General features: G+C 42.2%; 1 protein-coding gene and 1 pseudogene across 1 annotated transcript; both read left to right on the top strand.

Annotated features, from left to right (window-relative positions):
- The first annotated feature begins 1,848 nt into the window (after window positions 1-1,848).
- Window positions 1,849-8,577, top strand: LOC124656624 (ankyrin repeat, PH and SEC7 domain containing protein secG-like). The gene is made up of 10 exons (XM_047195334.1): window positions 1,849-1,889; window positions 2,202-2,333; window positions 2,824-2,966; window positions 3,309-3,395; window positions 3,526-3,654; window positions 4,928-5,080; window positions 5,314-5,421; window positions 7,362-7,541; window positions 7,611-7,690; window positions 8,511-8,577. The coding sequence occupies exons 2-10, from the start codon at window positions 2,231-2,233 to the stop codon at window positions 8,575-8,577; spliced, it is 1,050 nt and encodes a 349-aa protein (XP_047051290.1). The 5' UTR covers window positions 1,849-1,889; window positions 2,202-2,230.
- A 2,265-nt stretch (window positions 8,578-10,842) lies between these two features.
- On the top strand, window positions 10,843-16,104 carry LOC124653185 (annotated as a pseudogene).
- Window positions 16,105-16,799: the final 695 nt, after the last annotated feature.

Genomic DNA, 16,799 nt, shown 5'->3' with positions numbered 1-16,799 from the left:
TCTCGGAGATCTCCTCCGGCACCCCGCCGAGAGGGGATTCATCTCCCGGAGGACTCTACACCGCCATGGTCGCCTCCGGAGTGATGAGTGAGTAGTTCACCCCCGGACTATGGGTCCATAGCAGTAGCTAGATGGTTGTCTTCTCCTCATTGTGCTTCATTGTTGGATCTTGTGAGCTGCCTAACATGATCAAGATCATCTATCTGTAATACTCTATGTTGTGTTTGTCGGGATCCGATGGATAGAGAATACCATGTTATGTTAATTATCAAGTTATTACATATGTGTTGTTTATGATCTTGCATGCTCTCCGTTACTAGTAGAGGCTCTTGCCAAGTTTTTGCTTTTAACTCCAAGAGGGGGTATTTATGCTCGATAGTGGGTTCATGCCTGCATTGACACCTGAGACAGTGACAGAAAGTTCTAAGCTTGTGTTGTGCTGTTGCCACTAGGGATAAAACATTGGCGCTATGTCCGAGGATGTAGTTGTTGATTACATTACGCACCATACTTAATGCAATTGTCTGTTGCTTTGCAACTTAATACTTGGAAGGGGTTCGGACGATAACTCCGAAGGTGGACGTTTTAGGCATAGATGCGGTTGGATGGCGGTCTATGTACTTTGTCGTAATGGCCAATTAAATCTCACTATACTTATCATGCCATGTATGTGCATTGTTATGCCCTCTCTATTTGTCAATTGCCCGACCGTAATTTGTTCACCCAACATGCTTTTATCTTATGGGAGAGACACCTCTAGTGAACTCGTGGACCCCGGTCCATTCTTTTAATACCGAAATACAAATCTGTCTGCAATACTTGTTCTATCGTTTTCTCTCGCAAACAATCATCTTCCACACAATACGATTAATCCTTTGTTACAGACAAGTCGGTGAGATTGACAACCTCACCTGTTTCGTTGGGGCAAAGTACTTTGGTTGTGTTGTACGGGTTCCACGTTGGCGCCGGAATCCCCGGTGTTGCGCCGCACTACATCCCGCCGCCATCAACCTTCAACGTGCTTCTTGGCTCCTCCTGGTTCGATAAACCTTGGTTTCTTTCGAGGGAAAACTTGCCGCTGTGCGCATCATACCTTCCTCTTGGGGTTCCCCAACGAACGTGTGAAATACACGCCATCAAGCATATTTTCTGGCGCCGTTGCCGGGGAACTGAAGAAAAGCTACACCACAAAGATTTCTAACTCCCACGTCAACTACGCGCCAGTCCCCACCTCCGACGATGTGGTCTTCTTCAACTCTGGCGTCACTGCTTAACGGGCCAGGCCCATGCTCTCGGTGGGGTATGCGTTAACGAGACATCCTTCGTGTTGAGCGTCAAATAAGATATGCCCTCCCCGTGAGCATCGGCCCACGGTAGGGGGCCTTACTGGGCCTGCAATGTGAACGAGGCGCACGAAGCAATAGGGTTTCTTCCAGTCGGCGATCGGCCACCACCGTGCGCTGCCCACCCAGTCCCACCGTAGTCGTCGTCTCGTCTACCACTGCCGCTAGCCAGCCAGCCATGGGGGTCTCGTCGAAGCACTCACCTTCTGCCATGGAGAAGGATCTTGTCCCCCACCCAATCATGCGGGCCGCCCTCGAAGGCAACCTCCGCGTCCTCAAAGGTAGCCGCCTTGCTTCGGCGCCGCCGCTGGCTTCTCCCTCAACTAGCACTCACCCTTTGCCCCTAGGGTTTATTTATTTCTTAATTTGACGGTAATGTGGAAATGTGGCGCGCGCCCGTAGAGATGGCGACCGTCGTCAAGAACGAAAGCGGCATCTGGAACCGCGCGCTCATGCTGGCGGCGATGGAAGGGCGGCTGGACGTCTGCAGGCTGATTGTAGAGGATGTCCGCGTCGACGTCAACCAACCCATCAGTGACGATGAAGGTTCGCCCTTCTCTCTTCGCTTCGATTCGGGCCAAACTAGGAGCAGCAGAAATCTATTTTGGTTTATGTGTAAACTGGACACCAATCACTCAACTTACTCGAATCTGCAACTCTGCATCGAAATGCATGGGTTTCGGTTATCTGGTGGTTGGAAAATTGAACACCAAATAGCAATTAATTTTTACAGTGGCTGATAAAATGTCCTTCCCCTGATTAATTTTAAACTTTGTTCCGTCAATGACATGCAGGACTAGTTAGTATAGTGGTTCGATTCCTCCCAGAACCTCATGTCCGTACGTGCTCTGGTTTCAGGTAACCACACCGCAGTGTGTATTTCTGCAATGCTTGGGACAGCTGCTACCACGAGATATCTTCTCGACTGCGGCGCTGATCCAACGGTTGCTGGAAGTATGGGAACAGCTCTACATGGTGCTGTGCTCAACGGTATGCACCAATCCCACTCGAGTATGGAGGATTTCTGTTTTTTGACCGCCTGCAATCTTGTCACCCCGGTGACATGGAAATTGAGCATTGGCACCTATGACCAATCATGCCAATTTTTTTCCATATTAGCCTATCTTGCCATATATTTCTGTATGATGTCAAAGCACGCGTGTAATAAATGATCTAATGATTGCACCAAAGTCAATGACAGAGTTCGCGTTCAGCCACTTGAGGTTTCAAAATAAAGTGTTGTTTGCTCTAGAAGGTCTTGTTTGCTCATAGGCTGACGGTTTGTTCTATAATGTACAAATATAAATTAAAGTTTAAATATCTGTATAAGACTGATGATTTGCTCTATTTTCCAACATCTGAATATACAAATTAAAGTTTAAATATCTGTATTCTCAATATTATGACATTTAGAAATTCGTTCTAACGGGAAACTAATGCCTGGTCCCCTAATTGATACTTTATAAAACCTACTTTGCAGGACAATACGAAACCATTGAGCTGCTGCTTTCAAGAGGAATTGATGTGGACCTATTTGACTCTGTGCATGGAACCGCGTTGCATGTTGCAGCTTCTAAAGGTGAAGCTGGCACGGTGAAACTTTTGTTGGAGCACCATGCAGATGTAAGCACCTGTTTCCTTATTCTCCCCTTGGCTGCGCTAACGAAATCCTTATTTGTTAAGGCCGTTAGGTTGTGTAGCACCCATCTGAGACTATCTCGCATTGGAATCTTAAATGGAAAAATTGTGGTGTACCCTCTGTGGTACTTGTGCTTCACCATCTATACTAAGCTACACATATATTCAACATTTTATTTACTACATGTAGCTCTCTCAAAGTGAAACAGGTTCACCTTGTCTGCAGAAGTGAAATATGCTAACTCTGACTCTGTTTTCCTACGAATGGTCTTTTTTCTCATTTTCTCCTTCTACAATATAATAAGTTGACATCTCCACTTTCTGCAGCCTAACAAGGTTTTAAACCTTGATTCTACCCCACTGGGTTTGGCCATACAGAATAAATCATTGGAGTGCGTGAGGCTACTCCTTAAGGTCAGTAATCTTTGTTCATATGGAGCTTTCTTAAGTAGCGTAGTTTGCGGGCACCTTCCTTTTCTTTGTGCGTAATTTTCTGTGTAGATGGAATCTCAAGCGATGATCAGATAATAATTCATGTACGCAGGCTGGTGCTGATCCGAATTTCTTGTACTATAATGGTGTCACTTACACGATGGTGGCGGCAAATAATGGCTTACCTGACATCATGAAGTGCTTACTGGATGCTGGTGCTAATCCCAATACTCCAGATGGTGTGAGTTCAGATGTTCTCCAATTTTCCTGCTTTGGATTTTTTTTTTGGAGGACTTAGCTAAGCTTCATCATACGTATTTAGTGAGGAAGTTGTTCCACCTTTTATCATGCCATTGTGATTTTGTGAAGTTCTTATGTAGCCAACTAACTACTTGTTGAAATGTCTTAAACTTCCAGTTCTAATACGAGTCATGGTATCAGCAACCCTTCCCATCCCATATATCTCACACCCACAGGGCTTAGCTATACCATCCGTGGTTCTTTTTTACTTCCAGTTTTTCAAGTAAAATAATACCGGTGTATCGTACTCTGTGTCTTCTACTATTTCAAATTGAAGCACGTTCAAGTTCTCATACATTTTTTCAACAATGTCCTTGTAGTCGTTGTGTCTCATTGTACTTCAAGAGTGGAAGTTTACTCCTGTCAAAGGATAATTTATTGTTTAGAATCTACTGTGGTTTTTTGCTTAACTGTGTATTTAAACACAGTGTGTTGCTGCACTTAAATTAGAGATGTAATAATCTCCAGTGAATGTTGGGATTAGTTACTATCTGTAGTGCAATGAGACACTTAATGCTTCCATAAGCGACCAACCTTATGGAGGCCTGGTAAATTGAAAAAGACAGTGTTGCGCGAGGGGCTGCACGATGCGGCATGGAGCAATGAGACAGTAGAGTGGAGCGCTAGTGCAATGACCGAGGAACCAGAAACGGATCCGTGAGACGACATAGAGAGAGAAAGGTGGAAGGAGGCGGATACAGTAACGCCTTCTTGCGGTCATTCTATTTAGAATCCGCAGAATCGTATGCACTAACAAAATAGTGTGGTGATGTAGTGGAAACACACGAGAGGCAGAGCAGATGATTGAGTGCATGATGGGGCCAAAGTCAAATATTTGTCTTCTCGTGGTCGTGCTCTATGTGTGTATCTAAGATAAATAGCACCCTCACCCTGGCAAACATAAGTGGAACAGAGCGGTAAGGTAGTGGTGGCAGATCTATGCCATGGGAGGAGAGAGCACAGGGGAGGATGAAGATGATGTTAGAATTAGCAACACATGAGATATCAGAGCCAACTGGCATGCGCCATGGTGACAGGAGGTAAAGCCATGGTGTGGCAGAGGAAATGATGCATTGTGTTTTTGCTACTTTTGTATATATGGTTATTTAATATCTATAGCAGTGCATGGGTACTCTGCTAGTTAATTATTTGCAAGTGCAGTTGCTATTTATGCTGATGATCTAATGCAAAATTAACCAACTCTTCTCCTGCAGTTTGGTACAACTGCAATTGAAATTGCTGCTCTTCATGGCAGAAGGGCTATGGTTGAAATGTTATTTCCGTTAACTTCTCCTGTTTCAACTGTGCCGGATTGGAGTATTGATGGAATCCTTTCACATGTGAACATTTTTAATTTGAACCCGAGAGTATGTGATTCCTTACATCTGTACTTGCGGTTGCCGAATGTTATTTATCGTCATTGTAGTCTTATTGTCCAGTAGTTCTTCCTATGCATACTAATGATACTCATAAACACTGAAAATGTTATGTTCAAGCATACCCATGCTGGGGGATGTGTTGCATCTTATTAGTTTCTAAATGCAGCATCTTGTTTATGGATTTGACATATTTGTTCTGACCACAAATATTTCTTTACCAGTTTAAAAATCCGCTGGCACTGGAAGCGAAAATAGCGGAAGTGAAATCAGAGGCCACAGAGGCTTTTAGGAGAAAGGAATATATGAGAGCAGCAGAGCTGTATCATTATGTAAGTCATTGTGCATCATGTTGATTGTTTGAAAGCTGTTGCGATTTTCTAGAATAAAAACTTGTGTCTATAGTTTACTTTTCATGCTACCTTAATTTGGCAAAATCTGTTTGTGCCAGGTACTGAGATTTTTATTTAACAAGTAGACCACCTTTACTTTGTTAGCTAGCAAGTATGGCAGAAATGCATTAAGTGTGATCAATGGTTAAATGTCCTCTGTTCTATCATGTAAAGTTGTAAACTAGTTCAATATCCCTTCTTTGAGTACTCGAGATCTTTCCAAAATAGTTGGTATTTTTTTTTGTTTTACGATCATATATTTAAGAAGATATATAATACTATGTGGGTTCCTGATATATGTCATTTGAGGGTCTTGCTGAACAACTAAGACGCATGTAATGTATTGGAAATACTCCCTCCACCCCAATTTATGTTGCGCATAATTTTGCGTGAAAGTCGAACTTTGTAAAGTTTGATCAATTATATAACGAAATATACCAACTTTTATAATATGGAATCAATATTATTAGAATTACAGTGAAATGCATTTTCATATTATATACATTTCATATCATAGATAATAATAATTTTTGCTATATAGTCTGTCTAACTCTATACAAAGTTTGACTTCGACTAAAACTTATAAGCAAGATATTTTGTGATGGAGAGAGTATGTTGCTATGCCCTGTGGGCCATACCCCCTAGATCCATAGGCAGTTTGCGCTTTTAGAATTTTCGTATTTCCGTCATCTTGTTTTTTGCACATACCCATTCCACGTCTTGGATGAAATCAATTATACAGTGCCGCCAAGTCTAGACTTGACTCTTAATAACTCATTGCCTGATATGCATATGGTATAAATGCCGTATAAGCTAAATATGAATTAGCTCATCACGGTCAGTACAATGCTGCATAGTGTAGAAACATAAAACATGCAAAGCTCAAAGCTTGATCTAACTCACAGTGGATAGCATATGGTTATATGCCATCGGACGGGGTTAAAATATCACACTACTCGTATAATATTTTTGTTTTGTGTTCAAACTCAATTGCCAATTTCTTTGCAATGTCCATCCCTTTGTTTGGTTGATTGCCAGCTTTTGGCGTTCACGGGCCCCTTTCCCCACTCTCAGTTAATTTTCTTGCCAATCTAGTGCATGGTACCAACCAAACACCTACCGAAAAGACCATATTAGCGCCCTTCATTACATCATTTATTACGGTTAGAATGGGATGTGTTACTCTACTCCATTGTAATAAAAGGCATGTGAAGTATCTAAAGAGGTATATAACCACCACAAATCCATCACTCTATTTATAATATCAACTCCACATAACTTGCTGAATGGCGAAGTACATAGTAGATGATCAACTCCCAATGACATGTATGGGTGCTTTAGATCGGTGTGTCCCTATGGATTTTCAATCAAGACTGTTTTCAATGTACCTTTTATTTTCATTCTGGTTGTCCTTATCTCTAGGACCGGCTAGTCATATTGATGTACTTATGCTTAAAATATAATAAACGGTGTTGATTACCAAATTTTTTTGTAGTACATGATATTCAAACGAGTATTATAAAGTAACAAAAGGTAAATTATACAGCAAGTAACTCCATGGAACTTTCGTTGATCATAAAGGAAATTTGTCTTCTGTTTCAGTTAGATACATGAGTATCCATAGAGGTATTGAACTTATCCACATATATTTTGCAAAGATTGAATCGTCAACGAATTTTAATTTGCATTCAGAAGTTACAAGTTTTTATTCATTTATAAATTTGTGGTTACCGATGGTAGGCAGGTCGATTACCAGCTCTTGGTGAGACAGGCAGAAAGTTGTCTCCTGATGTATCTGGGTACTTTTGTATGTAAGCGTTCCAAACACAAGATGCTCAACTAACTCATAATAAACTCGGTATGTGAATGGTGTACTGCAGACACTAAAACTTGAAGATAGAGTAAAAGAACATGCGTTCTTGCTGGCAAATAGGAGTTTCTGCTTCTTGCGCATGGGAAAAGGAGAAGATGCTGTCTCCGATGCTACTAAGTGCATAGAGTGTCTACCTTATTGGCCTAAAGGATACTACCGACAAGGGGCAGCTTATATGTTACTGAAGGTAAAAATAGTAGTTGCATTCTGTTTTTCATGATCATGGACTTGGTCATCTGCTGATGCCTACTTACAGGACTACGGAAAAGCATGCAAGGCTTTTGAGGATGGCTTGAAGCTAGACCGTACAAATGTTGATATTAAGAATGCTTTAAGGTAATTTTTCAATGTTTTCTTAAAATCTCTAATTTGATAGATGGCTAATGCTGCATTGCCACCGGGTGGGCGGGTGGCTATGCCCCCCCTCCCCCCGCTTAATTGAGCATCTAGATTCGGTCTCCATTTTACCGGTTTCCCGCCGCGACAATCTAATTACCGGGAGCATCAGCTAAACCTCTGTCTTAGGTACAGGTCATGAATGGCCGGCACATGCCAAGAGTGGCAGGCTGTGGCAGTGCTCATAGGCGCGCCGAGTCTTAAGTCTTAACTAACCTTAGCATCATGTGGTCTCCCTTGAAGTCTGTCAGAGTACCAAATATCGTTAGCTCTCGTAATGCACGCTTGGTCTGAGTAAAAAAGAAAACAAAATCATGTGTGTAATGAAAATGTGCAAGAGCTCTATTTGCCTCTGCCATTCTATGAGTCGCTTCCTTTTTGTGTATGGCACCCCCACTCCCTTTAGCAGCATCTACTAATTGGGAACTTAATTTGAAAGCCATATTTCGACCCGGACGCGTTTGAGATGCTTCTCCTAGCGGCAGCTACCGATCAATCATTTCTATCCTTGTCTCTTCCTCCACGGTAGACAATGGTTTTTGTTGAAGTGAACGTCGCAGGCGAGGGGCTATGAGAAGCTCGCTGGGTTAGTGCAAGAGCTAACATCGCCGGTTCCAGCAGCCGCGCTTCCATCTCCCTGAATTGAAACTTTCTCAGGGAACGATTATTTTTCGTGATCTTACTAGTGCAAAGCTGAATACCTTCTGTTATGATTAATCTAAATGACATCAATTCCTTACTCAACATATTGTTGTTACAGGGAAGCCCAAGAGGCATTGAAGAGTGCTGATTGCATCGAAAAAAACGACCTATTTGGAGTGAATTAGCTGAAGAAATTGATCCGCTCTTTGGAACGGGTCCGTGTGTCTTTCTTGACGTCTGGCGTCACTCACCGTTTAAATAGGGCCGAATGAGCTCAGACTATAGTAGGAGTAATGTTAATTTCAGTTCTGCTTTTTTGTTTAGGGTGAAGCGTCAACAAAGTGTCAAACTGGTTATATCTTGGGCGACTCATTTTGCAAACGATACGTATGCGAATCTGGCTTGCGGAGCTGTAGGCTCCTATGTACGGTGGCTTGTTTATGCTGGTGTCCACATATGAGAACTTACGAGATACTGTGTTTTAGTGTTGGCAAATCTCAAATATTCCAGAATGCACAATAACTCCGTCTGATTCATATTACTTGCCACTAGTATGGATATACCTAAAATTAAAATTTATTTAGATATATCTATATTAGTGGCAACTAATATGGATTGGATCGGATGGAGTAATATTTACATTTGTTTTTAACCAGTAGAAGCAACGTTGCTGAACCATGAAATATTTAATTTGTGAAACTACTATTTTTTTATCTTTTATTTTTTATTTTTTTTTGGATCTCACAAAGAAAATAAAACATAGTACAACAATCAACTAACAGTCGTGAGAAACATGATATGGTGCTCAAGTTTCGATGAAAAAAAATTCCACGCTTCAATGAAGCAATATTTACTTCTATACTAATGAGGTTCATCTACATCAACCAAGTTAAGTTGTTGAAGCATATTAAATTGATGCACTAACCACTATCCCAATAGTTGTTGAGGTGCCACATCGGGTCAACCCGCTGCTCTGGCGTCATCTCTAGGAGGTGATGGTACACCTTCATAGTCCGCTTTCACTGGTGTGCACTAGTGGCATTGTGATACCATCGACATTGAAGTACCAACTGTGCGCGCACCTCGTGTTAGGTGGACACATGAAGTGGGTATTGTAGGGCGCAACTACCTCGACTCAGTTTATGGAAGCCATTTGAGCTGGTGATGATGCACATTCGTCGTTGTTCGCCATGGGCTGGGTCTTGGTTGGAGGCAACTGGCGTGGAGAGAGAGAGAGAGAGAGAGAGAGAGAGAGAGAGAGAGAGAGAGAGAGAGAGAGAGAGAGAGAGAGGGAGGGAGGGAGGGAGGGAGGGAGGGAGGGAGAGGGAGAGGGAGGGGGAGGGAGAGGGAGAGGGAGAGGGAGAGAGAGAGAGAGAGTGCGGTGACACGGCAAACCAGGAGGGGTATAAAATGGGAGAGGGGTAGGTGAGGCGGCGAGGCGATGGGGCATTAACGGGGGTGTGGTGAAACACAACATCGCTAGGTGGAAAAGTGGCAGCCCCCGTTTGGGGAGCCGGCGAGGTGGGTGTGAATTAAGGAAAGATTACCGCGTGACCGGTGATTGTGCCTATGACATTTTCGGCCTGCTTGTCAATATCTGAAGTGGTGTTGTTTGTGGGCGTTGTCCGACACTCCCAAGCCATCCTTATGCTTTTGGGACAGGTGTCAGATGGACACTACAACAGTTGGGTTCCGATTCCCCATCCGCCGCCCTAATAGCATATTGGAGAAAGTCCACTTCTCGTCCTTGAACTTTTGGAGAAATTAACTTTTGGTCCTAAAACTTATTTAGTTTAGAACATACCTTAAACTTTCAAAACAGTGCACTTTTCATCTTTTTTGGTTGATTTAAAAAAATCGCTAACATGGAAAGAAGAAAGAGGCAAGCAACCGAGACCAAGCCCATGCTAGCTAAGATGTCGAACCCAACATCTTAAATGCAAACATCGAAACCGTTGCGTCCCTAAACCAGTATCTCCCTCGATTTCTCTCATTGCCAATTTTCTTGAAGTGTCGGACCATGGAGGCCCGCTTGCTTTGCCTACCAGTATCGTCATGTCTCTTTTTTTTTTGCATCGTTACCTTGAGTTCTCTTGCAAACCATGGCAAATATTCACCTAGCTCAATCGAGATAAGGACTAAATGTGAATAATTATGAGAGTTCAAGGTTTATTTTAAACCAAACTGAAGTTCTAGATTAAAAGTGAACTTTCACTAGAATAAGGACTAAAAGTGGACTTTCTTCTAGCCTATTTAGAAGGGTTATTGGACTGCCAGTTTTTATTGGACCTCTTTCCTTTACGCTACTTACTCGGTTTCTATTTACCCTACGTTTGGGCTTTTTATCGAAGTCCAGTTTAACCAAATCTATAGTAGAAAATATATACATTTATAAAACCAAATAGGAAAGAAACCCTTTTTTTAGGGAAAGAAAATAAACCATTGTTCCTCCGTCGCCCGCCCCCTTTTCTTCCCCGCTACGCTTTACCACCTGCCGTCTGCACTCTGCCGCTAGCTATCGCCTATCGGTGTCTGGAATCACTCGCCTTCTCGCCCCATCGGGCGCCATGGAGAATGATGCTACCCATCCAGTCATGCTGGCTGCCGCCGAAGGCGACCTCCGCGCCCTCAAAGGTAGCCGCCGCGGTGCCTCCGTTGGCACTCTCCCTTAGCCCCCTCCTTAGGGTTTCCTTCTTCGATTTGATGGTACTAATCTGTGTGTACGGCCGTGCGCGCGCGTAGAGATGGCGGCCGTCGTGGAGAACGAAGGCGGCGTCTGGAATCGCGCGCTGATGCTGGCGGCCATGGACGGGCGGCTGGACGTTTGCAGGCTCATCGTCGAGGATGTACGCGTCGACGTCAACCGGCCCAGTGAGGGCCCACCTCTCTGCCACTCGGGCTGGTGTATGGAAGGTGAACGCCCAGCCAATTTCACACCCAATAAAATAGCGCTTGCTTTTGCAGTTGTTTTTTCTTTGGCCTGTGCTTTTACAGTAGCTGATCAAATGTCCTGTCCATTAACCAAACTCTGTTCTGTTGATGTTCTTGGTTTTTTTCTGTTTTCAGGTGTAACTGCGGTGCTTATTTCTGCAATGTATGGGACACCTGAGACTACAAGATACCTCCTTGATCACGGTGCTGATCCCACAGCTGGTGGAAGTATGGGGTCAGCGCTACATGGTGCTGCAATGACTGGTATCTCTCGCTCTCTGTTGCCCACACGCACATCGCCGTCAGTCCGTCACAGCCCCGGGGCGTACGGAGTACTTGATCCGCTTTTGAACAATCACAATCTTGTCACCTGGGCCTGTGACAATACAGGGTTCAGTAATTGACTACCATGGAAAACGTTTCCATATTACCATATGTTTCTATGTGATGTCTATCGGCAAAGCTCACACATAAATGATTTACCATTGGAACCAAAAGCAATGACACAGTTTCTGTTCGACCACTTGAGGATTGAGAATGCATAGAGCAACGATTCTAGACGCCATGCATAGAATTGAACATCCAACCGATGTTTTAAGCTAGTGGCAATATCATAATGCAAATTCAAAGTTCAAATATCCAGTATCATGACGTTTGGAAACTTTGTCCTAAATGGGGTCACTGTGCAGGTTCATAAATCATAACAGGAAACTAATGCCTGGACCTCCTTATCTGCAGGACAATCTGAAAATGCTGAACTTCTGCTTTCAAGAGGAATGGATGTGGATCTATTTGACTCTGTGCATGGTACCGCAGTTGCATATCGCCGCTTCTAAAGGCGAAGCTGGCGTGGTGAAAGTTTTGTTGGAGCACCATGCAGATGTAAGTACCACTTCCTTTGTTCTCCCCTTGGCTGTGCTGTGCCAAGGAAATCCTTATTTGTTAAGGCCGTTAGGTTATGTACCAACCATTTGAGACTACTTTGCACTGGAACCTGAACTTGAAATGTTGTCGTCTTCCGTCTGTGGTACTTGTGCTTCACCATCTATACCAAGATACACATAATATATTCAACATTTGACTATATATGTAGTTCTCTCGAAATGAAACATGCAGCTCTGACTCTGTTTCCTTATGAATGTACTATTTTTTGTTCTTTTTTTCCCTCTTTTCACAAGTATAATAAGTTGATATCTCCCCTTTCTGCAGCCTAATATGCTTTTCAACCTTCATTCTAAACCACTGGGTATGGCCATGCAGAAAGAATCATGGGAATGCATGAGGCTACTAATTAAGGTCAGTAATCTGTATTCAGATGGAGCTTCCTTAAGTAGTGCAGTTTGTGGGTAGCTTCATTTCCCCGATGCTTGTGTTATCAGTGTAGATGGCATCTCAAGCACTATTTTGGATGACCACTATAATTCTTTTTTGCAGGCTGGCGCTGATGTGAATTTTATTGACTATATTGGTGTCACTTATTTGATGGTGGCAGCGAGTAGTGGCATATCTGACGTCGTGAAGTGCTTGCTAGATGCTGGTGCCAATGCCAATACTCCAGATGCTGTGAGTTCAGCTGTTTTCCTATATATATATTTTTTTTTTTTTTTGCTTTTAGAGGGCTTACCTAAACTTTATCTTACGTATTTGGTAGAGAAGCTGTTCCACTATTTATCATGTCATTGTGATTCTGCCCAAAGGTTATGTAACTGTTGTTGTTCAACGGTCTTCAACTTTTAATTCTAATATGATTAAGGTGCCAACACCCCTTCCTCACACCAAAAGGTCTTAGCTATGCCATCTGTGGTTCTTGTTTTCCTCCACTTTCTCAACTAACATAACACTGGTGCATCTCAATATATATATGTTCTCATCAAAGCATGTTCATTCCGACATAATGTGCTTGTCATCGTTTTATGTTTTCCAGTATTTTTTGTTGTGACAAATCGTACTTCAAGAGTAGAAGTTTACTCGTGTCGAAGGAAAATTTATTCTTCATAAGCTAGTCTGTCTCGTTTGCTTAACCATGTATTTAAGCATGGTGCATCGTTGCAATTAAGTTAGAGATATAATCTTCAGCGAATGCTGGTATTGTCATATATGAATCTCTTGTTATCCTTAGTGAAATGAGACACTGAATAATGTGGCGCCATATGTCACCAACCTTGATGGAGGTCTGCTGAATTGAATAAGACTGTGTGGTGCGAGGGGTTAGAGATGCAGCATGGAGCAACATGACATCAGAGTGGAGCAGTAGTGCAACGACCGAAGAGACGGTATATAGAGAGAGAGGAAGAAGGAAGCTAATGCTTTCTTACAGTCATTCTTTTTAGATCGTTTGCTCCAACAAAACAGGGTGATGATGTAGTGGCAGCACAGCTGGAGGCAGAGCTGAGGGGTGAGTAGATAGTGACAAAGGCAGGTTAAAATGAAAGATCTATGCTTTATGTGTGCATCTAAGATCTATAGCGACCCACGCTTGGCAGAGATGAGTGAAGCAGCGCAATAAGGTACTGCTGGCAGATCTAAGCCACGGGAGGAGAGAGCACATGGGAGACTGAGGACGATATTTTATCTTCTTCCGGTTATAGTAAGGTGTTGCATTAGCAACACATGACATAGCAGACCTGACCGACAGCTGCAATGGCGACAGTAGGCGAAACTAAGGTGTTGCAGGGTGAGCGGGGATAGAAGAGAATGATGCATTGCGTTTTTGCTACTGTTGTATATGATTATTTAAGGTCCATAGCACTGCATGTGTACTCTGCTAGTTATATATAAATTCTTTGCAAGTGCAGTTGATATTTATGTTGACACGATTAATCGCGGAATTAATGAGCTCTTGTACTCCTGCAGTTTGGTAGAACTGCAATTCAAATTGCCGCACTTAATGGCAGAAGGGATATTGTTGAAATGTTATTTCCGTTAACATTACCTCTTTCAACTGTGCCGGTTTGGAGTATTGATGGGATCATTTCTCATGTGAAGTTTTATAATTTGAACCCAAGAGTACGTGATTCCTTCTATCTATACTTGCAGTTGCATAACATTATTATCTTCGTACTAGTCCCCATTGTTCTGTAGTTCTTTGTAGTTCCTATGTATATCAATAATACTCATAAACACCGAAAATATTATAAATCATACCCACGCTGGAGGATGTGTTGTATAGTTGTTTGTGCCTAAATGCAGCATCTTGTCGGTGGGTTCTACACATTTGTGCTGACCACAAATACTTCTTTACCAGGTTAAACAACCGCTGGAACTGGACGAGAAAATAGCTAAACTGAAATTGGAGGCTATAGAGGCTTTTAGGAGAAAGGAATATTTGAGAGCAGCGGAGCTGTATACTTGTGTAAGTCATTGTGCATCATGTTGATTGCTTGAAGGGTTTTAGGAATTTATAGAATACAAACTTGGGACTACTGTGCTGCTGTTAATAAGCCAAAACAGTTATGCTAGGTACTTAGATTTTTATTTGACAGCAGAATACCTTTACATTTTTGGTTGATCATAAAGGAATTTTATGTTTTGTTTCAGTTCGAGAAATGTATACTTATAAAGGTATTGACCTTTTCCCATACGTTTTTTGTCAAACGTTCAAAATGTCTTTGTTTTTTAATTCAGATACGAGTTATTTTTGTTTTATGAATTTGTGGTTATCAACCACAAGTAGATTGATTACCTACTCTTGATGGGGCAGACAGAAATCTGTGTCCCAATGTATGTTGGTACTTTTGCACGTCAGGATTCCAAACACAAGCTGCTTACCTCATAATAAAAATGACATGTAAATGGTGCCCTGCAGGCAATGAAACTTGAAGATAGAGTAAAAGAGCATGCAATCTTGCTGGCAAATAGGAGTTTCTGCTTCGTACGCCTGGGACAAGGAGAAGATGCTGTCTCTGATGCGACTAAGTGCACAAGGTTTCGACCTCAATGGCCCAAAGGATACTATCGACAAGGGGCAGCTTATATGTTACTGAAGGTAATTTTTGTGTTACACTCTGTTTTTTGGTGATCATGGACTTGATAATCTGCTGGTGCCTACTTATAGGACTACGAAAAAGCATGTGAGGCTTTTGAAGATGGCTTGAAGCTTGACCGTACAAATGTTGATATTAAGAATGCTTTAAGGTAACTGTTCAATATTTTCATGAAATCTTTCACTTGATATGTCCACTACAAATTATTTATCATATATAGATCAGCGCCTATTAAGAGGCGTTATAAATACATGAAGGATGGTTCATTCACTTTTTTGTCTCTTGTAGTGCAAATTATTTATTAGTCTCTTGATGAATATCACGTGGGTTCAGTCATTTATGGACTGTTCATTTTGTAGTCAAAGTAGTTCGCTGAATTGGGAAATTTTCTCAGTGAACGAGATTATTTTTGTGATCTCACCTGTTTTACGATTAATCTATGGGAGAAGGAGTTGTATGGAAATCACACTGAGTGCTTGCTCTCAAAATATTGTTGCAGGGAAGCCCAAGAGGCATTGAAGAATGCTGGTTGCGCTGAAAAATAACCGTGGCCTGTTTGCAGTTAGCTGAAGAAGTAGAGCCGCTATTTCATTTGGAATGGGTTCCTGACCCTTTGTTGACATCTGGTGGCAATATGACCTCATAAGGTCAAACTATAGGATACTAATTAGAGTTGCTTTGTTTCTGGGTTAAATTTCAACACTAGTATGAAATGGTTGTATCTTCCTGTGACTCATTGTGTAACATGAGCTAGCCGTTTGCTCATCCTGCATATACTGTGGATTCGTATTTTTCTCTCGAGGCTGGTATGACGGTGCGAGCTACTGTATCTTGGTGTGAAAGCATGTGCTGGCAACGGACTAGTGGCAATTTGCCATTTGGCTAGGCGAAAATTCAAAGTTGCCATCACACCTTTGCTAAAAAAATCTGGCGGCTCCCTTATTTTCATATTATGCTGGGGGAGAAACTATTATAGAAAAAATGTTACCACCATGTAATGTAATCTTCTTATTGATTGCACCGGCCTTGTTGACTTCTGTCAACCTAAAAAAAAAAGTGCATCATTTTGATGTAGAGGCTAGGGTTTCAACCTATTTTCTCGATAAAACTGACGCACTCCCATATTTCCATATTAACGTGTCTTTCCTATAAGCTTACAAGATCAGTTGCTCCTGCAATCAATTCGATGTCTCTTAATCATGTTTTACTAACCTTAACTGCTTGATTGAGTAGTCTTGAGGTTCGCATTTTGTGTTCTGACATGTTTTACGTGTTTGTTATCGTGCAATAAAAAAAAATTCATTGGTTCCAAGCCCCCTATGGTCTTTTTTCGACCAATAAACGTTGCTCAATTAGTACTCCCTCCATTTTTATTTAAAGGGCGCAAATAAGGCGCATGTCATTAATTAGGCCCGGTTATTTCTCTCTTTCCTTTTTCCTTCCGGAGTGTGCATGCAAGTGGGAACAAGGTCGAGCTTTGTGGAGGTGTGAAA

Source organism: Lolium rigidum, chromosome 5 (assembly GCF_022539505.1).
Source record: "Lolium rigidum isolate FL_2022 chromosome 5, APGP_CSIRO_Lrig_0.1, whole genome shotgun sequence".
In the NCBI taxonomy this organism is placed as follows: Eukaryota; Viridiplantae; Streptophyta; class Magnoliopsida; order Poales; family Poaceae; genus Lolium; species Lolium rigidum.
Note: the sequence above shows the minus strand (reverse complement) of the source record. Positions and strands in the feature narration are given on the sequence as shown.

What these genes read in the sequence shown, in the direction of transcription:
- LOC124656624 (XM_047195334.1), top strand. Translation starts at nt 2,231, where the DNA reads ATGCTTGGGACAGCTGCTACCACGAGATATCTTCTCGACTGCGGCGCT. An exon ending in ACATGGTGCTGTGCTCAACG is followed by an intron (nt 2,334 to 2,823) that starts GTATGCACCAAT and finishes CCTACTTTGCAG; the next exon opens with GACAATACGAAACCATTGAG. An exon ending in TTTTTAATTTGAACCCGAGA is followed by an intron (nt 5,081 to 5,313) that starts GTATGTGATTCC and finishes TTTCTTTACCAG; the next exon opens with TTTAAAAATCCGCTGGCACT.